Source organism: Amblyomma maculatum, chromosome 2, assembly GCF_055883805.1.
Source record: "Amblyomma maculatum isolate TAMU_Amacu chromosome 2, ASM5588380v1, whole genome shotgun sequence".
Taxonomy (NCBI): Eukaryota; Metazoa; Arthropoda; class Arachnida; order Ixodida; family Ixodidae; genus Amblyomma; species Amblyomma maculatum.
The window spans coordinates 75,752,598-75,778,662 of NC_139345.1; the positions used below are offsets into that span (position 1 = coordinate 75,752,598).

The 26,065-nt window shown below is 43.2% G+C and overlaps 1 protein-coding gene across 1 annotated transcript; it reads left to right on the top strand.

Moving 5' to 3' along the window:
* Nucleotides 1–2,706: 2,706 nt before the first annotated feature.
* LOC146199049 (transmembrane protein 19) lies at nucleotides 2,707–25,057 on the top strand. The gene is made up of 6 exons (XM_084594536.1): nucleotides 2,707–2,996; nucleotides 3,151–3,261; nucleotides 3,345–3,482; nucleotides 6,562–6,816; nucleotides 13,043–13,258; nucleotides 18,268–25,057. Exons 1-6 carry the CDS (start codon nucleotides 2,909–2,911, stop codon nucleotides 18,432–18,434), a joined length of 975 nt encoding a protein of 324 aa, XP_084450662.1. The 5' UTR covers nucleotides 2,707–2,908; the 3' UTR covers nucleotides 18,435–25,057.
* The last annotated feature ends 1,008 nt before the right edge of the window (nucleotides 25,058–26,065 follow it).

Genomic DNA, 26,065 nt, shown 5'->3' on the forward strand with positions numbered 1-26,065 from the left:
TACTGCTTATATATCCATACATGTTCTGATAAAACACACGAGTTTTGCACCGTCTTCAGATTGCTTTCCAAAGCTAGAAGGTGGCATCCATGCCACAGAGATATAAGTAATTGACAAATTGCACGCTAATTTCGATCTGTCATATCTGCAAGCTCAAAAACAATTAAGTACCAGGTTGCTGTTTAGCTTAATTCACTGCTAAATGACACCTCTCGCATTGATTTCGCGGACAAAAATGGACACGACACCCACCTACCGCTGCACTCAGCGCACTATGTCAAAAAGCAACAGCAATGACAATGGCTTACGTGAGAAGCGACGGCCGATGTCAGATCGTTGATGCAGACATCGCAAATTTGCTCGGTACCCATGAATCGAACGTCCGACTTTTGCAGTTGAATGGTTTAATGTTAAGGGTGCGTTGCACTACCTCCGCTGCAGCAAAACCACGCCAATAAACTGAGAGACTTTACAAACACTGCCCGAATGCGCCGACGACGGCGTTGTCCACAGCTCGTCAATTCAAAAGCTCTGGAAACGAGGAAAGAGCCGAAAAGCCCGCCAGCCCGCCACGAATCTGGGGACAAATTCAGACTCAACTAGGCACATAATAGTCAGCATTTAGGTACTTTGTAAAAACATGGCGTTCAATGCGTTTGGGGAAATCTAGGGACAAAATTTTAGCCGAAAAAACCCTATTCATGGCGGGTTTTAGTCTCGCCCCCTCCGCACGGCACACTAGCAAGTATATTCTAGGCACATAGCTAAAGTGAGCTTGAATTGGGTAGTGGGCTCACTCCTCAGCCGGCGCCATACATTGCGATGACGCCGCCTATGTCAGCAGATTCTAGTTCTGCGCGCCTCCGCAGGGGGCCGCCACCGCCGCCTTCAATGTAGCAGCGCGCGGCACCGCGTGCCGCCCGCCGTTTGCCTTTGCCTGCCTTCCCCTTCGCTGCTGTATTCTTGCCATTGCGGAGGTTTTGTTTTGCGGTGGGCGATGTGACTTCTGATACGAAGAAGCCACCACGATGACAAAACCATTGTGCTAGGCTGCCGGACATGCTTACGGGAAAGGCGCCACTAATCGAAAGCTATGTGGCTCTCGGAAAATAATGGGGGCGAATATAAATACTCCCTAAAGGATATGAATACACGATGACTTGATCACATCATTGACACGTACACCAGCCTAGTTTTTCAGTTGTATTTCATTCTATGGCCTTGTGGAAACAATAAGCCAGGGGAAGGGCAAGCAGGGCCAACTAGCCGGATTGTCGACATGCTGCATCAAGGAAGCACACACGAATGTGAACAAAAAAGAGGACCAGTTAGGAAACAACTTTATTCAACGCATTACTAAGCGTCAAGAATACGCTGGTATATCTGCTGACCACAGCCAGCATATTATAGCTGAAGTGCGTGATTATAGGCTAATATTTCACAATACTGGGTATAGTATGTTGCTAAACAGAGTCTAATGAAATTGAATTGCGAAGCTTGTATACAAGCCTGCTAACCGCTTACTCGGCGCAAAGTTCCGCGACAATGGGAACTCAGCTATTGTCAGTTCAGCTTTTGCTTCTTGAGCAAGCTCGAAAAATGACGGCATGTGGGGCGATCATTCATGACTTGAAAACCACTGTACACGGCGCAAAGACGACAACACAATAAATAAAAGAACGATATGTGAATGCGCTGTCCTTTTCTTTCTTGTGTTGTCTTCTTAAATTTGCGCCGTATACATGCAAGTTCTCGAAAATATATGTTCACGGAGTTTTTTTTTTTTTTTTTTTGCCATAAACTGCATTCGGGCAGCAAATTAGTTGATGCACTCGGAGTAGTACCGTGAGAAATCGGATGCTTACAACATATACGCCTCGCCTTTCTCATCAGTTAAGATTAACATGGGTGTACTTTTTGTCAAGGAAGCTAGCAGTGGAGCCGCCGTTCATCAACCCGAGATGCCTACTAAATGCTTGTTTTCACACTCGTAGAGCTCCTGTCAGGTCCTTCCCTATCGATCAGAACACTGTCTACACGAATATAGCTAATTCGCAATTGTGCAGTTACCTGAAAATTTTCAGATTAAACTGCTGATAATGGACGGAGGGTGCGCAACTGCAAACTTTTAAGATGTGTTCAATAATGACTTGTGGCAATTTTTATGTACCTTTCTTCCATAAACAGCGTCGACAGTAAATTAAAATTCACGATCCAGAAGGCAGGCGCGACAAAAAGGTGCTGACAGCTGCGGCCAATTAGGAATACGGATACAGCTTTACACGTTACACAAGTAAACCTACGTGTCTCTGTACTCTTTATCATCGCGGCCGTGAATCACAAACCTCAGAAAATTGGGCAATCGAGCGCAGCAGTCATTTTCATACAAGCGCCTTAATTCACTTTTCGCCAAGGACTCCGGAGAGAAATCGGACACGCGTTTGCAGTTAGAAACCTCTTAGTTCATCGTATAGCACTAGTAGTAGCACAACTTGCTAATATATCCAACCTCTGCATAGCTGCCACATGCAAATCTAAAAAGTGTGGACGAAGACGGTGCGTTTTTCTAAAGCGAGAAGGCCGCGGTCGCAAGAACGCAACCCCTCAACCAGCAGAGCGCTACATTGAAGTCTGCGGTGGCGCCACCTAGTGCATGTAACACAGACTGCGTCAGGGAAGGAGCCCCCGTGAGCCCACTACCCCATTCTAGCTCACTTTAACATAGCTGCTGCTTACGTTTTGCGGGTCGCTGTGTTGTCAGCTTGCATGCGAGCGTGTGGCGGCGAGCGCGATTGTTTTCGTTTTCGCGGCTGTCAACTTCTGCAGTCGTGGTCTGAACACTGCGATGTATTTGGTGACGCTCTTACGAATGATCGTGTAACGTTCGAAACCATTGTTTATTCGTAACATGTTTTTAGTTATCCTTCTTGCTGTGACACTACCCGCGTCTTTGGCCATTTGGTCTCTGTCAGTGGTTTCGTCCTGGTATACAGAAAGTAAGTCATCTCTTCTAGACAACTGAACGCACTGGTGTCGAATGCACCTTAATCTGTAATTATTCTGGCCACGTTTTAAATTTTCGAGGTGGAAATAGTCTGTGCAGACTTGCCTACGGTACTGGTTTAGTGCTTACGCTAGCTTTGGTTTCAGGTATAGCACCGCCCACACCTCTCCGGTTTTTCTTTTCCGCGTTCATCCCAATTCTTATATCGTCTTGGGGATACAAGAGGAAAAGTCTTGACATTTCAGGGGCACTATGTGGTAAGTACGTTGGTCTTCTTATTTTAATAGCTGTGTTCACGTTCCAGTGGTTTTACAGTTATTTCTTCGTAATTTTATTTCAGGTATGGTAGTCGGCTTCATCCTGACTTTAAGCAGCTACCTGTTTCTTGCAAGCCTTTTTGCTTTCTTTATTTCATCGTCTCAAGCAACGAAGTTTAGGTCTGAGCTGAAGAAGAAGTTTGAATCTGACCACAAAGAAGGTAAGACGCCCGACTACTGTGCCGGAGTACCCGGGTTCGAACCCGACCGCGGCGGCTGCGTTTCGATGGAGGCGAAACGAAGTGGCGTCCGTGTGCTGTGCGATGTCAGCGCACGTTAAAGATCCCCAGGTGGTCGAAATTACTCCGTAGCCCTCCACTACGGCTCCTCTTTCTTTCTTTCCACTTTCATTCCCACCTTCCTCCCTTCCCTTACGGCGCGGTTCGGGTGTCCACAGAGCAAGTGTGACAGTTACTGCGCCTTTCCCTTCCTGTGAACCAATTTAACTTTAACTTTAAGAAGGTGAGCAGGCGGTTCGGTTATCTGCATGGGAGAGTGCAACATTTTCTCATGTGCCACATAATTTTTCCTTGTGTGTGTGTGAATAACCTTATGAGATCTCTGTTCACTACTTCGATCTCCTAGCTTCACATATCTTAACTCTATATCGCTGTTGCTGTCTGATCCGACGTATGTTAATTATAACCTATTCCCAGTGCCACCACAAGGAATCCATATATATTACCAACGATTATTTGGTTTGCCCGCGCATTCAAAATTCTTCAGTTTTCACTCCCCTCTCAATTTCGCTTCCATGGTCTAATTCATCGGAATAAGAAATCGTACTGCAGAATTCAATTTAGGAGGACTCAGCTATGCTTTGAGATGCTGAATGTTTAGCGAAAAATAAAAAGGTTGCTGGATGCCAAATCCTCCATTACATCAATGAAAACGGGATATGCAGCGTGTTCTGTAAGTGAAGCAAGACAGTGCATATAGTCATGAGCAAATGAGGTCTGGCTCTCTTTTTTGCTAGCAGTTCAATGTCAGCCAGGCTCAAATATGACATGCTGCCTCTTTTCTGACATACAGATGCATGTAACGCTGATCACTACACCTCGGAAGTAAACTGTACCTGACGTATAGGGTCTTTCAAAAAATACGAGAGCCCAAGTGAATTTGACAAAACTTCATGCCAGCATTTTCTGAAGTTGCTCCCCTGATATGCTTGCCTCCTTTCCCAAGTATCTCGGTCAGACATGTCTCTCTCTCTTTTTTTTTTTTTATATGGAAACACAGTAATCGTAATAGTTCACATGGTCTCTCCACTTTTGCACATGACTGTCCCTGGCATAAAGATGCTACATGCATCACCTGCATGGTAACATCATAGCTTTTACTCAAGGTTTTTCATAGCTGCATGCAAAGCAGATACTCTTTTTTTTTTTTTTTTTCATATGGCATGTTGAGTGCTTTTTGTTCTATCAATATAAAAAAACAAATTGCTTGATGATGTTGAAACTGCATACAATATGTTGGATTCTGCATTTTTGGTTAGATTTAACCAAAAAACATGTACTCGCCAGCAAAAATTTTTTTTGTAATTGAATTTATCTGAAAAACTCCTACCTTTAGTCGAGAGCCTGGTCTGAAAATACTGTTTCTTTTTTTCTGGCTTTTGGAACATCTTGGTGCATGGTGTCCTTGGACATACTGTGCATCTAAGGGCAAAAGAACAGGGCTAAAAATGTAATGTGTCTTCGCACTTCTTACCGTGGCTCTGTAAGCTGGCCGCCGTTGTGTCTATTTACTGCTGGTGCTCAGACAAACAGTCCAACTGCGTATCTCAAGGCTATAGTTTGCTTGTGGACATTTTACCACGAGTGATCTGCTCATGCCTCATTTTGGATAGGACAAAGTGAGGTGAGAGAAGGAGCCAAAGAGTTAGTGAAAATCGGTACCCTTTGGCAGGACTGCAATGCTTTGTTTAAAGGAGACTGTATACGACAAGCAAACTTCAGTGCATTGGGTGGTAGGGGTATAGACTAAAAACAATACACCTGAATCTTGCTGTGGCGGAATCACCTCGAATGTAAAGGGTTGAACACAAGCGCTTGTCATTTGTATGCACCTCTTCTGTGTCTTTGTCCGAGAATTTGCGCTAAGTTCTTTTGGGCTATACAGAAATCACTATTCCAAGAATACAAACTTTCAATGAATGGTTCACAACCCATTTTCTTTTTGGCATTGTTATGCGAGAAACTGACACTCTTTTCTGTCTTGCTATAGAGCTCTTGCATTGAGCATTCAGTGCAAGAGCTCTTGTGCACTGCATTGAGCATTCAGTGCATTGAGCATCCTGGACTGGGCCTTCCTGCTGTTTAATTTTCAAGCTTTTCCTATATCCAGTGCAGGTGTCCAGAGGGTGTTCTTGATGTTCTGTGCACTTAGCAAACATATTTCTAAAGTTCGTAATGAAAAAAAAAAAAAAAAATGGAAATCATTCATTTGTATTTCACAAGATGTAAAGTATCATGGAATGCTGTTGTCATTACTTACATATTTAATAAAGTGTATATGGCATCACATACTTGAGCAGCAAAATGCATTTGCTTTCAACTTGGAACTGATTAAATAAAACCTACCAGGTTTTTTAACATGAAACTCCTGGATCTTCAAATTTCTAATGAGGAATGAACTCTGAAAGGCACCCTCGAAATTTTTTCCTGAAATAAAATCCGAGAATGCAGAACCCAAATTATATATTTAGATGCTGTTAGAGAAAACAAACATAGCCAGTGCTAGTTAGGGTATAATCTGGATAAATGTGCATATGGCAAATAGACGTCTTGCAATATATTGAGTGTATTGCTTCCTATATGAGCTTGCAGTGTGTGCACACAAAATGCTTTCATATTATGCATGAAGCCATACCAGTGCTAACACAAAATGTATAACTAAAGTAAACCTGTAATGCCAAAAAAAAATTACTAATAGAAAGGCTAATTACGTCATTAAGTAGCACATTCTGCTATGTACCAAGTGTATTGCTATATCTTTCCCAGCTGTTGTCTATGAGCACTTGTGGTACAATAACTAGTCTAATCTTGACATATTGAGGGTCGTAAGGCATGATAGTATCTGGCATGTAGCTGTATATATGTATAGAAAAAAAAATCGTTTCATGATTTTTAGTTTTCGTTTTCTGATGCTTTTTGTCTTTGAAGCAGGGTGTTGTGGTACGTTAAAGAATGTGAGACATGTGGCTGGAGCAGTCCTCACAGTTTACGAATCGTGCAGGAGGGCAGCGCAACTGGGTCCAGGTCCTGTGCAATGGTGGCATTGCCACCGAGTTTGCGCTGCTCTACATGCTCGACTGTGGCATGGACGAGAAGCTGGTCGACCTGAGCAATGGCTGGCAGTGCACCATTCTCTCCATGGCGGTGCTCAGCGCCCTGGCTGAGAGCTGTGGGGACACGTGGGCCTCGGAGTTCGGCAGCGTGCTCTCCAGGGGGGACCCTTTCCTCATCACCACCTTTGAGAGGGTGCCCAGAGGTGAGCTTATCTCTCTGCTGTGTGGAATTTTGTTCCAGGTTCTAGCTAATGTCAGCTCTGCTGACTTGCTGCACTTTTATGTAAAGGTTTGTTTCAGGTGCTACTCGTTATGCATAAGAAATTGTAACATGAAAAGACAAGCTGTCGCAACTTGGAAGGAAAAAGCTTGCACCAATACACTGAGTATTATTGTCTTGACCACTGTCAGCAAATGCACCACAGTTTATGGTCATAATAACGCTACATTTGTAATGCATTCATATGAATTTTCACTTGATAAATTCTTTCTAGGGGTCATTTTGAGGTAGCTTATGGTAGTGCACTAAAGTCACCAGTTAAATAGCAACTTTCACCTGGCTTAATAATGGAATCATTCATTTTGGTAACATCATTGTTCAATTCACTAGCTTTATTAACAACGATCTTCGCACACCTTACGGTCAGATATGACAAGCCCACTACAGATTGGTAGCATTTGCTAAGGCATTGAAGGGCTTTTCCTTGACACCATTGAATTGATATGAATTGGTTCAATTTGAGGATGCTGTAAGAAGCACTAATACTCAAACAGCCTTACACCTTCTATTAATTCACCTCCTGAAGAAAGAAATGATTGCAGTACGTGCTAGATAGCAGTCAGCCATGGAGCAATCAGAATGATCATTTCACTGGCATCCTATGCAGAACAGTAGGGCATATCGGGCTGCCTACTCATTTTGTGAATTGTCATGCTGAAAGCATTGTACAATGACATAATAATTTCAACAGTTTTTGGCGTGTCAAGCTTGGGTACATCAAATTGTGCTTGTAAAAGATGGCTCATTCAGCCGTTCTTTGCTCACTGTACTGGTTCATATGCTTATGATGAGTGGGATTATTGCAAAGCAGGGTTCTAGGTGGGCTTGAAAATCTGAACAATGTCACCATATGCGACTCTGCTGTAATTTCCTACTCGCTTCCTGTTTTCACTTTGGTAGCAAAAGAGGCAGTATGTGATGTCAGTGCATTATAAGGAATTCATTAGGGTTGAAGTTAAATTTGGAACCTGCCACTAATACAGTGACTCTTCGCTGCCTCCTTTTGTCCCCATCTTCATTCCTTGCCCTGTGGTGCAGCTCAAATGTGTACTTTGAGTAGGATGGTTACTGCAACTGTTTTTTCTTTATAACCATTTGTTGAGTAAAAGTCACATAAAAGCATTTGTCATGTATGGGGACATGAGGCTTGTGAATGATTGACATGCTCATGCTTGGCAGGTGCGTTTATGCAATTAATTATGACATGTCTTTTATAAGCTGTCTTGGTCCTTCAATTAAACTCCGGCTTCTGTTTCAGCTTGTGATATTTACACACTGTGGCCTTGTTTGTAGGTTGTCTCATCTGTCCAGCATTTTATGCACCGTTTTTGCCTAAATTTTTTAGGCCACATGGGCTATTTGAAGTCTGTCTTTATTAACAGGTTACTGCATTGTAATGATGAACACTGCTTGAACTGAAAGCAGAGCTTATTTAAGCTAGAAAAGGTTCAAGAAATTAAGTACGGATGTTGACATTACTAGGCAGTTTCGCAAGTCAACTGCATTATGTCGACAGAGTTTTCGGGCATGGATCCCGGAGGCTAGGCTACACCACCATTCACTTCCAAACCGTAATTGCGAGTTTGAATCAAGTGGCGGCAGACATTTTAAAACACAATTTTTTTTTAGCAATAAATGCAAGAAGCCACAGAGTCTACTTTGACTAGAGACATGAACCATGTGGAGTCGTCCTCAATGCTCGTAAGCTTTCAGAACGGGTAGGATGTTGCCTTTCATGTTCCAGTGATTTCTAACGCTGGCAGTGCTGAACGAGCCACACTGTTCGGACCAAAATAAGATGTTATTGCGTGGAAACTTTTGAAAAGTACAAATCCTTAAAAGCATGCTGAACAATTCTGCTGCTTCTGCTTAGAAACTTTACCGCCTTACATGGTCAGCGGGGAAGTGTCCACTTAAGATCCGAGAAGTACACTTGACAGAGTGCTTCACAGCTGTCTATTTATACATGAGAGTAATCTAATCGTGCGTTTCTTTTGGCGTCTGCCCGGATGTTTTGACGCCATTTCCATAAGTTATCGCATGCCCGTCGGAGTCTGTGTGTACACACCTTATTGATTGTTTTGTGAACGTTTTGCACCGAGAAAAAGAAAGATTGTCTGCTGCAGAGCAGAAGAAAACTGGTGTTTTATCAGATTCTCTGTGGTGTGTTTGATTTTTGCGAGATGGGTAAAACTTTTTTGAGGGGTGTTCAGTTCTGTTGTAATGTTAATTCACTTAATCTCTGGTGACTCGTAGTGGATGCAGCAAGTGTGGATCGCCATTTGTTTTTGTGATAATCGACATAAAACCAGGAGTAGCACTGAAGGGGACAACTTCTTTAGTATTGCAGCTTGTTGGGTCACTACTACCAGTTACTGCTTGAGTGTAAAGGATGGCTGGTAATTTTGACTACGTGGTACCTTTGGCCTAAATAAAGACACAGTGGAATAGAAAAATCAGGAGTGGAAGCACACCAAAAACATACCGAGTGCCTACTTTTCACTTCTGTTTCATCCCTTTAATTTCGCTGATAATTTCCTTTAAGGATGAGTCAAGTATCACTAAAAGTGTGCGCTTCTTGGCAAATTGTTTTGATCACGTGTCATAACACTGTAGATCGTCTTCAGCTGAATTGTGCATTTCAGTCATTTGACAGGTGCACAAGCATTGCACATCTTGAACCGTTCATCAATTATTTGTTCTGTTTGAAACATGAATAGCAATGACTAAGCACGTGTTTGGCCTTGGTGAAATTCTCTGCTCCTCTTGGTGGGTTCATATTTTTGTCCAACATACCTTTGGGGTGTACCAAACAAAGGAGACCGCTGTTGCAATATCGGCTCTGAGTGTGCAAAAAGTGTGCTATGAAATCATTTGTATATTTATGTGCCATACACCTTCAATTAATGAACTGTGGGAGTCTTTCATGGAGATTTCTGGCTGAGGTAAACGACTGATTTCAGTGTCCAGCCCCTGTATCTGTGCAAGATAAGCTGCGCTGCTCGAGATAGCTAGGAGTCTGTATTCAGTGGAGTGCAAGGAGAAAGGGGTGGGGAGGTCACTGCTCTGATAAGGCAGTTGTATCATGCCGACGGTATGTTGTCGCCGGGTCAAGTTCATTGCACAGTAGCATGTCTGATTGTTTAGGTGCATTTGTACTCTGAGTGCTCAAGCGTGCCTGTGGTGCATTATGGAGTGAAACGCAGTAGAATGGAAAACCAGTCTTGTACCCTGCCTGTGGCACCTGCGTCACCCTCGGAAAGGGCTCCCACATAGACTGGAAAGCTACATCTAGCCAGGAGCTAATGAATCTTGGCTTTAGCTTCACTTGTCAGCGTTTGGCACACACATCTCAGCAAAGCACCCTTTACTTTGTCTTTACTTCGAGTGGTTTGACTCGTGTGGAATATTTGAATTAACGCTTTTGTTTTCTGCCCAAAATTAGCCCTTTAGCTTATTTTATGCTGCAGTGCTTGCAGGCAGTTACCATTGTGCAGGCCATTAATTCTAGAAGCTTAATAAATGTACGAGTCTCACTTTAATCCATATTTTTCTGCATAAGTGTTTCAGCCTGTAAAGTCAAACGTTAAATAATAATAATAATAATAATGTTTATTGCGCGATATTCGCTTACAACTTCACAAAGAAGCAGGTCTGTTGGAGTCAACGTGAGGCTTGTTGGACTTGGCTGAAAAAAGAAAACATTTCAAATGCAATCTGTATCTGTGTATCTGTACCTCTTCCTTTCCTGTGAACCAATTTATTATTATTCAGATACACTCTGGTGTTCAGATAGATAGGGACGCTGCGTGAAAGAAAGTTATTCAATGTGCTATTTAAAAGATTCATGTCAACAAAAAACAACATAGTAGGGGATTTAATTGCTGATGAGAAGTATGTGACAAATAAAAAAGAAAAGAAAAGAAAATGCGAAAATAATAGTAGTGTCGTTTTTTTTCGTCAAACTAAATTTACAAATATGTTAGAAACAAAATAATACTGTTGCCACTACAAGAACGAAATTTTTCTTCCCACTGTTTCTTTTTTTTTTTTTTGCATGTCTATCACATTATTACCCTCCTGTCAAAATACTTTAGTGTAGTTTTATTATTAAACTAGACTGGAGCAGGGTAGGGCAGCAAATAATTAGCGCAATAACTTTTGAACAACAATCATTAATTGACACCATACGTATTAGTGTGACCAGTTAGCTACAATGAGTAGCTGCACAGCTTCAACAAATCATGTTCTTATTTTTTATTTTTTCACACTTAGAAATACGAGTTGCATAGTTTTTATTTGTGGCCGTGGGGCACTGCTAAGATGGATGTTGTGGATGCCTGTGTTAATCGTTTACTGTCTAAAGTCTACTAAAGCTCCACTGCCACTAAAGTCCACTAGCAGTAGCATTCACTTTGTGTGAGGAAAAAAAAAGTTGTTTGCATTCATAATAAAAAAAAAATTATAATTATAAAGAACGCAAATTCTAGAAGAGGTGATGATTGGGAAAGTCTGAAACCACGTGCAGGGAATGCAACTGCACAGCATATACGTGGCGAGAACAGGGCAGGAACATGCGCACACAGGAGGAGGATGCATCATGCATTCTCTTCTTCCTGTTCTTTTCTTGTGTTGCGTAGTTGCATTCAGTATAGGAAGGAAAAGTCCGCATTGTGCTGGCACTCAAGGAAGTGTCAGCCTCGTTGGTTCCCTTTTTCCTTTTCCTCACTCACTTCTTTCCGCTGTTTTGACAGTTGTTGCTTATTTTGGTTACTTATTTTTTTTTTCTTCTTTAGGTTATGGAATGTGTGTAAGTAATTATTGGGCATTAAATTCTTATTTGCTCGGACGTGCTGTTAGCATTCATCACAAGTGACACACTAGGGACGACTTTCATAGGTCAGAACCATTTTAAACAGAAATAGCCTCATGTTTGAAATGGTCAAGTACTTGTTTGCATCCTTGTTTAAGCATATGTTTAAAGAAAATGACTGTACAGAACCATTTTTTTAAAATAACGGCACTCATAGTGTGCCTATATGTCTTTTCTTTTGTATTTGACGGCATGCATCTTTCTGTAACAAATTTCAAAGTTCATGAGCTAAGCAGGAGAATGGCTTTCTGTAGTTGGAATTATTTTGTCTGGCAACTTTACGTTGTAAACAAGGACATATGCAAACTTTAGTGTCAAACCAAGGAACCTCTTCTCTTCTGGAGTTAATTCAGAGTCCCTAAATGTGTTTGTTATGAAGATTCCCCAAGAGTTTGGCATAGGAGCGTGGATCACTGCTGGTGCTGGTGTTCTATGGCACACATTGGAAGAGAAAAGTGTGTTCAAATACATCTGCGAGTAGTGATAGCTTTTACTAGTGATGTTACATTCAAAGAAATTTGGCAATGCAGTAAACAGGGGAGATTTAGCATCTAATTAGGCTTGGAGCAAGAATTTCGGTTACAACAAAGGCATGCTGTTTCGGCTATTTCGTAACTGCCACTGTAAAAAAAAAAAAATGTGAAGCAGATTCAGTGTCCTCAGGAAGCCTGACAAATTGTGCTACAGCAGTGCGGCACCTCATAAGCTTGCGCTCCCGTATTTCACATCTTTTGTGTTTATTATGCAGGGCACTAAAATACCTCATATTTATTGGACCAGCAGCCATATTTAATGAATCAGCACCTCGATTGCAGCAAGTAATAAGCGACGAGGATCAAGAGTTACTTGAAATGGGTTTCCTGTGGTGTGTGTGTTCTGCTTGCATGCTTAGTGTTGTGCCACTTATAAACTTAATTTCTTCGTGCATAATTTAGTTTACAGTTCTCAGTGCCCTTCTTTATCGTTTTTATTCCATTTATTCGTCGCAATTGCAGAAAGCCCTACTTCATGCTACGAATTACGCGTATGGATGGGGGCACCCAAAGCTGCCGCAGTAAATTGAGCTCCTTCGGGCCAGGTGTGTCTGACACTGGAGTATAGCAGTGGGTCAGTCTACTTTTGCTTGAACTGGGGCAGCATGTTTTAGATGAACACCCTGCTGAAAACAGCTTGTGTTTGTATTGTTGGATCTCCGATGATCATTTTGTTGCTTTTCTCTCAAGCTTCAAGCATTAGCCCCGCTGCTCACGCCACTGGCCTGGCATTGATCGCGCAGGCACCAATGGGGGCATCTCTCTGGAGGGCTTGTTGTTCAGTGGCCTTGGTGGGGCCTTCATAGGCCTGGTGTACTACATCAGCATGGCCCTGTTCCTGGGTCCCGGCAGGCTGCAGGCGGCTTCTGCCCAGTGGCTCGTCATCCTGGTCGGCACACTGGCAGGCTTCCTCGGGTCCCTCCTGGACTCCTTACTTGGGGCCACCCTACAGTTTACAGGTGGGCCGGGCACCCTGGTACATTTCTTCATGGCCTTCTGTCCAGCAGCAGCCAGGTTGTTGCATATCTGGTATAGGAGTCCTTTAATAGAGGCAACTTGAAATCTTTAAATAATACCCATGATGCCACTCACACTTCGATTGACGAGAAGACTACAGAATGCTTTCTTGGAAAACAGCAAGGACTGGGGACCCCGAAATAGAGACATGATACGAGCAGGTGCATGCGGCAGGTGTCGGGAACAGCTGCCATCTTCGGGCCATTTGTTAAGGCATATGCAAATAATGCTAACATCTCACCAGGCACATGGCAGCATTATATGTTGTAGAGCTGGCCTAGGTATTTATGCCAAGTCCTTCATTGACCATAGACTTCAGGTTTCGAGGAACGAGGGACTTGAACCTCTCAGAGCCAGCAAAGCTAACTACTGTTATACTTAGGTGAACATAATTGCAGTAAAACCTCAATTATATGACTTTCAGGAAGGAGACCATCAAGTTTAGTTGGAAATTTTGCATAACTGACTTGTTCTTTTAACGGATACGCGGGTCTTAGAATGTTCAAAAATGGCAAAAAAAAGTCAATTTTTAGAACAAAGCATTTTTGGAATGTTTGTACCATCAGTCACCTACCGTGAAAATATTAAAGCTGAATTCGATCGCAAATGACCATAAAATCTGACTAAAAAACCAAGAACCAAGAAAGAACCAAGAAATTTTCCCGAAACGGGCAAAATTTTTCAAGCTTCCCACACATGCCAAGGACAAAGCAGCCAGCCAATCGACGACATCTTAAGCTCATTTTAAAGCTAGTTTCTTTGGGCTCTTTTTTGGAGCATCGCTCAAGCAAACGGCTGCCATCGCTGTTTTCCCGAAGGATGTTTCCAATCCACTGATTGGCTGTTTGATTTTGGCATCTGGTACTGTGGAAGCCAAAGTTATATATTACTTCTCTCCATGCTTGAAAAAAGCACTGCTTTTCTCGTTCTGCGAGAGTTAGTACTGAGACCTCGCAATTGAAAGGCCTGAACTTTAGGTAAACTTGGTCTTCTTTAGGCAAGACACGCGTGTGATCCTGTCCTGTCACGCATGTAGGCATCGAACCTCCATCAGTAAGGAGAATTGGGGCAGCATGACTGAAATACGGCTGCTCGCACTCTTCAAGGACATTGCACAACGTGCAATATGAGCAGAGTTCGTTCTGATTTGTCTAGAACTGCTGTCAATATATCATTCGACAGCAGTGCTTGTACTGGGAGTTCACATGTCGCAAAAAAGAAAAAGGATCCCAATGTTCACCTGTGGCACAAATGCAAGACGAGAGACTTTAATTTGCACTTATACCATTGCCTTCTGCAACATTGTTCGGCCCACAAGGGGACTACACCTCTTGCTTAGTGTTGCCAGCCCTAACATAACGCACATACTGTATTTACTCGAATCTAACGCGCACCTTTTTTCCGATATATCGTGTCCAAAAATTGGGTGCGCGCTAGAATCGAGTACGACCCTAAATCTCCGATATCATATCGCCATCGGCATTTCAAAATGGCCGCCTGGTATGCACTTCGAGCCTACTAGCTGGTCTAGCTGTCTATGCCTAGCTGCAGTAGCGTCCTTCGTGTGCTCTGGTACATGTGCTTTGGTTAGCCTACCCGTTTTCTGCGATTGACCGACCAGTATGGACGTGCCGAAGATTCGTCGAGTTCATCATGATGCCGCATTTAAACGGAAAGTCATCGTGTGTGCAGAGACGGACGGAAATCGGGCCGCATCACGCGCATTCGGAGTTCCGGAAACATGCGTGCGGGACTGGCGCAAGCAGAAGGAAAAGATTTTCGGCAGCAAGGCTACACGAAAAGGTTTCAGTGGACCGAAGCAGGGCCGGTTCACCGAAATAGAAGAGCGGCTCGCAGAATATGTTCTAGAGCAGCGAGCGGCGCAGCGGCCAGTGACGACGGACCTGCTCAAAGTCCGGGCGATGCAGCTAGCCCTACAAACAGGGCTAACGCGGAGCGACTTTAAAGCGAGCAGGTGCTGGCTGTCTAATTTTATGAAGAGAAAAGGCTTTTCTCTTCGAAGGCGAACAGGGATATGCCATAAGTTGCCTGAAGAGTACGAAGAAAAGCTGCACAGTTTTCAGCGGTTCGTTTTAAGTTTGCGCCGCAAGTACGGCTACCACCTCGGCCAGATTGGAAATGCCGATCAGACACCGCTGTACTTTGACATGCCTGCCACCACAACCGTTGAAAAGAAGGGGGCGAAGCAAGTGCGCGTGTTGTCTTCCGGCCACGAAAAAACACGCGTCACCGCAATGCTTTGTTGCACCGCGGATGGACACAAGCTGCCCCCGTATCTCATATTCAGGCGCAAGACGCTCCCGAAAGGAATCGTGTTTCCGAGTGGCGTGATTGTGCGCGTCAATGAAAAAGGTTGGATGACAACGGACTTGGTCGCCGACTGGATCGATAACGTCTGGCGCAAGAGACCCGGCGGCAGTTTGGGCCTGCGTGCGATGCTTGTGCTCGACACTTTCAAGTGCCATCTCGACCAACGTATCAAGGACAAGCTCGCTGCGTGCAACACCGACCTTGTCGTGATACCAGGTGGCATGACATCGCTGCTCCAGCCGCTCGATGTTTGCTTGAACAAGCCAGTGAAAGATAGGATTCGGGCGCTGTACACTGAATGGCTTGTGAGTGGCTGCCATGAATTCACTCCCAGCAACAGAATGAAGCGTGCCTCGCTGCAAGAGTTCACTGGATGGGCGAAAGATGCGTGGTGCACGATACCGTCTGCCATGGTCATCAAGGCCTTTAAAAAATGTGGCATATCGAATGCCATGGACGGCACCGAGGATGAGATGCTTTGGTCCGTCAGCAGTGACAAGGAGTTGTCTGACAGCGACGACGAGTGAACCTTGTGCCGGCATAGTGACAATCTTGGCAAGATAAGCCGTTTCCTTTTGTGTGTGTGTTTTTTAGTGCACCGAGATTAAATCTTTGCTTTTCCAAACGAGACAAAGTTGTATTGCTGTATGAAAGCGTTAGGTGCGCGGTACTCTTTTTCGCGGAGAACGGGTGCGCGTTACAATCGGAGCTTTTTTTTTTTTTCGGGGGTGGGGGTCACGAAAAACGGGTGCGCGTTACAATCGAGGGCGCGTTAGATTCGAGTAAATACGGTAAGTGATCATAAGAAAGTCGTATCTTGTTACCGGTTATAGCCAGCCCAGTAACTTCATGCTATAATGAATGTTAAAAATGGTTTTTGCGAAAGCAACATTACGCGAGGGTCCAGCTCGTTGCTTATGCCGCGGTCGCGGCCACGAATGACCTTGAACAGCCGCGCCTAGCAACTGCTTAGCCAAGCTCCGCCAGATGGCGCTGCAGTCGGCGCTGTGCCACTGCTACTCGCTCCCGCCAGATGTGCGCTCTGCGGGCAGAGGAGAGGAGGTGACGCTTCGTGGATATAAGTGTGCTTCACCTCGGTGGAATCGAGTCCTTTGGAAAGTGCTAGAGCGACAGCAATGACAGAATGAAGCTAGAAAGAGATGGCACGCTCAAGAGATGGCAGAAGAACACGCCGCGCTGTATGACTCGAGAAGCGTTGTAACGAAGATGCATCTAGAACAAGTTGTTCTACTTCCCAGAGTGACTGTACGAAGACTATGGAAGATTCAGGGTTGAGTTCCCAAGAGCGTCGGAATGAGACGAAGCGCTAACGACGTGCCGAGGAAACGGAGGAAGAATCTGCAAGAAGGCTCGAGAAACGGCGAGCCACGCTGAAGCTAAATGAGCCAACGGTGCGACAGAAGAAGCCAGACGTAGGCGCCATGAAAACCTCAGGAGACAGCGTGCCAAAGAAACGGATGAAGAGCAGGCTGCACGTCTAGAGAAAAGAAGGAAGCAGTCTTTGGCTGCTGCCGGTTTAATCGTTCAGTTTGGAGACGTCGAAGATCGTAGACATGCTGACCACGCTTCGCCTTCTTGATATAGCCATAGCTGCCACTATAAACACTAACTATCCATAAGCTAACCACTAGTGTAGCCGTGCAGCTGTTGCTTTCTCAACTTTACCAGGCTTAGCCAGGGCTAAACCGAGCCTATTTTTTTCATAATGACTCTGCCAGCAAGGCGAGTGGAAAAGCAAGCCACGTGGGAGTTGCCTCGCATTGATAGTTGTGGTGTGCAAGCTTTCAGAAAAACCGTCATTAGGGACTTTTAGCAGAGCTTGGCAGCCGTACAGCCAATACGGTAATGCATTGCTATTGCTGCTGTTAGCATGCTTGCTATGCCACCTTTTGCCAGATGGTGGCAGTTGTCACAGTTGCCATAGTTACTTCATTTACTGTATGATGATGCGCAAGCTGTCTATTGAAAGCAGCCCTGGATTTATTCTTTACATGAGCATATTTTCACCTTAATTCTAGTTTGGAATACATTGGGATGACACATTATCTATGTAAGGGCTGCACTGATTTCTGACGTACCTGATGGTTCTCGCTGGCTGTTGTACAAAGCGAGGAGCGTATAACTCTGCACCATGTAGCCGATATTTTTATATACAACCTTTACAGCTAGGGCTTCATTGAACTCATGGTAGAATGCGGGTCCTTTCATAACTGGGGGATGGGGACACTTACCGTCACGCTTAAGCTGCTTTTGTCTGAAAAATCAAATAAATTCGTTTGACAAGTGAAATCAAATGAGGGGATGTACAGATGTTGTGACCTGCATGTCAAAACATAATTTTCCTATATAGTGTTTGCCAAACTAGTACTAGATCCCATGTTTTCACCCTTCTGGTAGTTGCAGCATTATGCAGTGCCCCATGCAGTTTCATAAATTAAGAGCTACTGGAAGTATGCTCACTTTACCTTACCCATTTATGATTCCCAGCTGATAGATAGATATGTGCTGCAGACAGTATTTTCACTAACGGTTTTGAAACGATCAGTGCAGTAAAACCGCCAGGCCCACCAAGCAGCTGCATTTTGTGCATATATCGCAGGTGTGCACGCCAAGACCGGCCGCATAGTTGAACAGCCCGGGCCTAATGTGCGACACATCTCTGGTGCCAACTTCCTTGACAATCACTCAGTCAACCTCCTGTCCAACTTCACCACAGCGCTGACGGTACCTTTGATCGCTGTGAAGTTGTTTTCACTTTTTCGTTGATGTGTGCATTTCCACCGCCCACTTTCTGACAACTCTTTACAAGTCGAGTGGAGCATGCAAAGTGATTTCGTGAATGGTGTGGTTATTCGTTTGAGATAAAGTTACAACTTTTTTGTATTTATTTCTATCTTGTTGGCCTCTGTCATCTCGTGCACTGAGGTTTGAAGCTTAGAAAGGAAAGAAGAGGAGAAGCAATTAATTCTGAGGTTATTATCTGAAGGTGACGTTTGATCTGTCTTTGCTGAGAACCTTTCGTGTTCTAAACTGCATTGAGTTAACATAAACATGCTGTCAGGTAGGCTATTGATGCATTCCAAAAGCATGCCATTGGGGTTATCTCGCATTAATTTAGAAGAAAAAAGAATGTCATGATATTCATCTTCTGACTTCTGAAGAAATGGCATCTCATTTTGACGGAATACTGGAATACTTATTAGTCATTACATTCTTCCGTAAAGGAAAGAAAATATATATAATATATATATATATATTTATCGAATGTTTGTAATGGAATGCAGAATTGAAGTTGTTTAGTAAGTGTTAGTGCCACTGTTAAATTTTCGCAACATGTTACAATTTGTAATTATAGTGCATGTTTCTTTGGTAACTTGTTGTAATTGGTATACATGAAAAGCATTCTTGCGTGTATACTTAACTGGGTGCTTAATATCAGTTCGTGCGATAAATCCGAAATTCGTGACTTGAGAATGGTGTTCAATGGATATTTTTTATTTGAATCTTTAGGGCAGTGTTAGTCCTTTAAACTTTCAGGATTAATGGAACACCGGAATTGTGGAACTTACCATATTGAGACTTTAGGGTGACCTTTTACTCGGTTACATTACATTTATTTAAGCACGCAAAGTGTCCTGTAAGGAACCACTTGCCTAGAATTGAAAACGTTCATTTCACGTGTGGAGGAGGTGGAAGAAGATTTTTGTGAATGCTGGTACCACGCCTCAGTACAAAAGTTAATCTGGAAGACAATGTCTGGCAGGTGAAAAAAGTTATCAGGTACATTATCTATTGTTTCTCTTTTATTTCTGCATCTCGGCCACATTATGTGCTGCATTGGGCCATTTTCGAACGAGTAGAGTTTTTCAGAACAATGTCTTTTGGGCACACGGTAAGGACAGCATCAGGGATGTGGTACAATTTTTCTATGCCACCTTCTAATGTAATACAATGTACAGTCTTTGTCAAAAGTATATGGCCCAAGAGATTCGCTTCTAAGCACTGTAACGCGGCTGCTGGCAGCAGTACTGGAATATTAATATAAGCTAGAGAAGAATGAGGGCGAGATTTGTCATCTAGGAGATTTCTAACGCTAGAGTTGCTTTACGGGCCTCGTTACTGGGCTTAGAACAAAAATCATTGGGCCGTATACTTTTGACAAAGATAGTGAAATCTCGTTGATGTGATCATTCAAAATACATTTTCCCGGCCAAGCAATGCATTTTCGTATGGCTAATACGACCATATTTTCACGTGGCTTTGGATAACACGGTCTCGAAAATATATAACTGTGAACCCCTCCTCCTCCTCCTATTCTTTTTTGTTGAGAATTGACTTTTTTTTTTTTTTTTTTTTGAATTATCATAGTGGATCCCTCAGTTTCACACCCTCGTTGTCGCATTCTGTAATGCCTACCATAATAGCCTGCCAAGGTTCTGCACGCCGCACAGATAGCACCTCAGTGATAACATCTCCATCTGTTTACCTTTTGATGAGATCTCCTGCAGGGGTGAGGCTCTTGGCAACGCCAAGTTTTAGACATGCTCTTTGCAATTTTTAAGCAACGAAACTGTGGCTAGTTTGTACGAGTTGAAGAAAAGCTTGCTTCTGGATATTGAGAAACGAAAAGTCCAGTGTATAGTGACTGGTTAGTATTCAAAGTGGGGTAGTAAAAGTAAGTCCTGTGCCAAGTATGTTTCATTCACAACCTTTTGGGGCTTGTTTTGGATAACACAGTTTTCGGATAGTAGATTTTAATTTTCATTCCTTGTGAAAATTGTGTCAACGAGGTTCCAGTGTATCCTTTTTCTTGTCTTTCTGCTGGCACCGCTTGAAATTGCTTTACACAGTGCATCTTTAGCCTTGTTTACATGATGCCACTTAATCTCTGAGCTTTTTGTCACTTTGACTGTGGACAAAAAGCTCAAACTTTGTGCCACAAGGATTTTCTTTTTTTTGTGTCTCAGCCAGTGATGTCGCAATAACCATTACATGCATGATAGGAGTTGCTGGTTTAGAAATTATAGGTAGACTGCTTGCATATGCAGCATATTTATTTTCTGCAGCCACCTCCAGCGAGCATTCCTGTATGTCTTTGGAATACTCATTTGCTCTTGATTATATAAATTCTGGGAGAAATTTGCTTTAATGCGTAGCAGTATGGCTGTTCTGTGAGAATTGAAGAGAATGTGTGAGGTAGCTAGGGCCGAGTTAGGCTTCTACCCACGGCTCTTAGGCAAAGGCTTTTCTCTTCCCCCCCCCCCCCCCCCCCCCCTTTTTGTTTGCTTCTTCTTTTCTGCAGAGCTGCAGAAAGCCGACTAGCTGTACAGCTTGAAATTTTTGTCCTAGCAGTAGGCCGGTTAGCCAGGGAGTTTACACATGGTGCCGCATTCATCCAGCGCTTATTCCAGGACACAAACAGTTTGCCACAATTCGATCCTGGAACTCAATTTTTCTTGCGACTGCATCTACATCAAGTTCAGCACATGCTGGATGCGACCATGTCGTTTGCTTGCATGACAATCACATCTTCACAACGATAGTCTCATAAAAAAGGTTGTTTACTACATTGCACATCTTCATGTTGGTGTGGTGCACATTCATCGTCATGTCACGAATCGCAGTTTTCCTTTTGACTTTAAGAGAAGAGAAGTTGAAAAGCAAGCATTTCTGATGGCAGTACCTCCACCATTAATTTTAAGCTGTACTTGAAAGCTCAAATTTAGCGTCGGCCTTCAGATATGGCAGTACCGCTAGTTTGGATTTAATTCTTCTAGTTTGCTGATTGCCACCTTGGGCAAATAATTAATTATTGCTTGCAAACAGGCCATCTACCTAAGGCAATTAATTGTTGCTTGCAAACAGGCCATCTACCTAAGGCAGAGGGCTGGAGCATACAATGATATTTAAGTAAACAGCCATGTGGTCTGCCATCAGTGATGTACGGTAATTGTGAGGTGTCTAGTATCACCTACAGTGTTGTTTCACGTGAAGCAGTGCGAGGTATGCATGACTTTCATGCTCAAAGCGGTTGAGTGACCCGAGATATTGAAAAGATGCGGAAGGATGTGTATGTTCTACATTTCTTGCCTTGAATTTACCGACTTGTTGAACGTGCTCGTTCCATGTTCTGGCTTTGTCGTCACTCTGTGGTGCTCTTGGCAATACAAAATAGTGCAATACTTTTCCCAGTGTAAATGCCTTTCAACTGGTGGGCTGTGGCGAAATAACCTTTGCCGCTAAACATTTTGCCTCTGTGTGTACAATACCATACCAAGACAATCAAGCATATTTTTCTCGAGAGAGCTGCCATAAATGGAGCACTTCTTGCGAGCCATACACATACTCGTGTATGGCATGTGAACAAAGAATGAATCGCATTCGTGTGTGAACAAAGAATGAATCGCTACAGCTGCCATTTTTTTTTCGACTCGGGGAGATGAAGGAATGGAAATATGGATGGAGTGGCTAGTGTTCGTGGTTTCGAGATAAAATGCCAGAAGCGTGCCTAAAAACAAAACATAGGCACTGGACATGGTTGTTGTTTTTCGTTACTGGCATGGTAAATCATTGAATCACAGCTGCCGAATGTTCCATCTCCTTTATTGATTACAGCTTATATGCTTGTCTGAAGTGGCACATATTTTATTTTGTTGCTCACTCGCACTAGTAACAATAACTGAAGTGACGTAAAGCACTTTCTTGTACGACATTGCCTGCATGTTGCATTTTGTGCTGCTCATGAGTAACATACACACGTTCTTTAATATTGCAGAATAAATTGTTGCTGAGCAGTGGTGGTGGTATAGTAACCATTGCACATAAGCACAATCACTGACATTCCATGTGCACATAGGCATGGAATAAAGTTTATGCTCACACAGTCTCAAACCATTAGCAGCACTTGGTAAAATACTGGCCAGTAAGACTACTTTACATGCTTCATTGCTTCGAATTAAGAGGAAATTGTCACCAAACATGAAAAAGCTAAATCATCAGTCAAATCGCGGAGGTTTAGTCACTATGGTTGTTTGGCATAGAATGATGAGGTACCACACAAAATGCTGTTCGTGATAAGGCAGCTGTGTCACAAGGTTTTGTTTCTGGCATGTGAACGCAGCAGTAAGCATGCGGACTAGTACAGCACTCTAGAATAATCTGCATTGACCGAACGGCAATACTTGTAACAATGCTTTCGTGGCAGCCGGTGGTCAGCAACTTTTGGATTTGTTCTGGATGTAAAAACCAAACCTGATTATCTCGAAAACAGTCTTGTCCAGCTTACATGTTACTATCAACTTCTGAATACTATTGTACATGGTTTAGCAGGAGCCTCTAATATCATTTTTGCACGAATGTAGTCCACAGAGGAGTTTTAACATTCAGGAAAATGAGAATATCGCTGTCATGACGCAAGTTCAAAATGTTCAGGCCAGCTATAGCTTAGTGCTTTGCACGTCCGCTGTGTCAATGTATGTCCACCATGTCTGCTGAGAGGCAACAGTCAGGCACAGCGAAACCACTCAGAAATTGATGTGCACAGCCTTTTTAGCAACAGCGGACGCTGCTGCTTCTGGATGCACCACCCTTTCTAACTGCACAGCTACTTCTTGCCGCCACTGCTTTGTGTTCAAACCCTATTTGCCCTGATTCACGCATTCATGTCAGCTCTCTTACTCATGGCCATTAGTCATCCCATGGCCACTGAGAAATTGGCTTCTCTTCATAGCTCATGAGCTGAGTGGTTCGGCTCATTGTAGCATGAAGAGTATGAAAAAAAGAAAAAAATACTTATATACGTGGTTCTGAACGAAATGCAAGGTGGGCTCCAATGCAGATTATTTGGTTACACAATGCCAGGTGTGTTCGTGCAAATATGGTAATTTTACCATGTCAACCCCTTTCGTTCGATGGCTCCCTAATATTTATTGGGGTTATTGGGCTGTGCCTAACTTATGCCAATACCAAGGCAGCACTTTTGCTCATCCACTTCTCTTGACAGTTTGTTCGAGCAGCTGATTCAAGCCATGACTTGTTTACTGTAGTGTGTGTGTGTGTGTGTCTGCTCTCCAGCTGTCATGTCTGCCTTGCAAAGGGCATGGTTGTAGTTGTGGTACACTCCATATTTTGCGAAGTGTTGATTGCTCACATAATGTCACTTGTGAGTGAGTGAGGTGTATTTGGTGATGTGCTTTTCTGGCAAGAATACGCAATATTGTTCGTTCACACCTTTTTCGCTGTGCTGACTCAAGCTTGCCACGTCAAGCAGAAGCTGCTATTGAAAGCGAACCCATCGAATGGATCTTTGAACCACGACAATCACTAATGTATTTGCGTACAGTGCAGCGTGCAAATATTTTGGTATGACTATATACTTCTGCTGATGCCTATATATATGCATACGTATACAAACTGTGGCTTAGATGTGTTGTTAAGTAGTTAGTTGTTGGTGAGAACATCTTTATTCTGTTTCGCATAATTGTTAGTGGTTACACTGTTGAATCAGTGCTAGAAAGTTGTATTCAGTGGAAGCACCTATTCACAATATGTAGCGTTGCAGGCTGTGTGCTGTTGCACTAGTCTTTTGGCCATATGGCTTTGAGGAAGATTCCCCTGTGCATTCGTGTCGTCTCTTCTTTCTTTGCGTATTTCTGTCACAGTTGCCGGCACTGGCCTGTAGTGAAATGTTCAAATGTTGCGAGTCCAAACATGCGTCAATACAACTTGTACTGAACAGCAACTGCAGTTTCACATTTAGCTTGTGTCAAGAATAAGTCAGTGCAACTTGTACTGTAGAGTACTCACGGATTGAAATAGGACACTCGGAGCGCGTGGCCGTCGCTGCATGCAAGGCAGTGTGGTAAACAACAGGCCGGCTTATTGGCGACCGGAAATAGCAGTTCTGCTTTTTAGATGTTCTCCCCCTCGCGCTATACCACAATGCAGCACCTTGGTTCCATGAGCATCCACGGGCGGCGCTGCATGCAGCGACGGCCACGCGCTCCGAGTGTCCTATTTCAATCCGTGAGTACTGTACAAGAACAGCAGTTTTGCATTCTTTGTTTATGCTGTGCATTATTTTCATGCTACTGTGAAGATTACAAAAAGCGCGCCTCCGGTTTTCTGTGGGAGCTTTCAGTATGCCTCTGGGTGTTGAGAGTATTGAAAATAAATTATGTAAATAAATATGCTACTACATAGTAACCACTGTATAGGCAACTATGCAGAGTGAAAACCAAATGTGGTTCACGCTCATTTGGTTGTGCCTGGGCTCTGTGAACTGCGCCCCTATGTAGTTGCATGCTCTTTTTTTTTTTTTTTTCACTATTCTAACGAGGCATGGCCTTTATGGTGAGCTGCTATTTATTCAATAAATATTTCTGATTACAGTGCAGTCTCACGTGCGTGTCCCTGTTTTGTGTGGTGATACACATTTTTAGGATGAATTAGTACATCCCCGCGGAATCCTTCAATACTGGGCCCGAACTACTGCTCAGAGTTAAGCATATTGCTGTAGTGCTTGCGTGATCACTGTATAACTTCACTAGCAAATGTCACGTGATCCTAAGTTAACATATTCCTAAAAATCTACTGCTTTTGAAAGCTTTGCTGACCACATGTGTAGCTCGTGATCATTTGTATGAGGGCGCTTTTGCCTGTGATTCTTTTCCATGTGCATCACTGTCGAAGACCTTACTTTATAACTATATATGCTGTAACACAAGGCTTGTGCCTTAGCTCTTCTTCAGAATGCTGCTCATTGTTTCTTTGCTTTTCATTACATGTTTTCTTAATCAAGGAGTTCTAACATATAGCGTCTCTTACACCTTCCTCTTAGAAGCAGGTATTTTTACCAGTCAACTGCTAATATCAATGGTCCTTTTGACTTCAGCACTGCAGAGTTTTTATTGTGGGGACTATTCTTAAACATCAGATGGTGGCCTTTTTGTGTTGACATTCTATGACATTTTTATATATATTTTTTAACTTCCAAAAATAGGCTTGAAAATTTGTTCACCTTATGATCGAGAGTAGATGTAAGCATGATTCAGCATTTCAGAAAGGATGCAGTGCATTCTAGGACAGTTCATTGATGGTGGTAGCAGTCTACTGATGTTGACCAGCTTTATTGTCTGCTGAATACAGTAATCACCCGCTTCTGTTTTTCGAGTTAGGTAGCATGCATGGTCTTGCGATGACACCATAGTTATCTGCTTTTCATAGGCGTATAATGTTCTTCACTTCATTTGCTGGTTTTGTTGTTTTGCGTGGCACTGCCTTATTTTTTTTTTTTTTTTCACAAGTCTGGTCTGGTGGCTCTTGTTATAGTAGGAAGTTCAAAAGTTATCTGATAATTAGGGCTCAGCATTTCTCAGATTTGGACGATATTTGCCCGA

Excerpts from the sequence above, each read along its gene's own strand:
- LOC146199049 (XM_084594536.1), top strand. The coding sequence starts at position 2,909 with ATGTTTTTAGTTATCCTTCTTGCTGTGACACTACCCGCGTCTTTGGCC. Across the intron at positions 2,997-3,150 it reads TTCGTCCTGGTATACAGAAA|GTATAGCACCGCCCACACCT; the intron begins GTAAGTCATCTC and ends CTTTGGTTTCAG. Across the intron at positions 6,817-13,042 it reads CTTTGAGAGGGTGCCCAGAG|GCACCAATGGGGGCATCTCT; the intron begins GTGAGCTTATCT and ends TTGATCGCGCAG.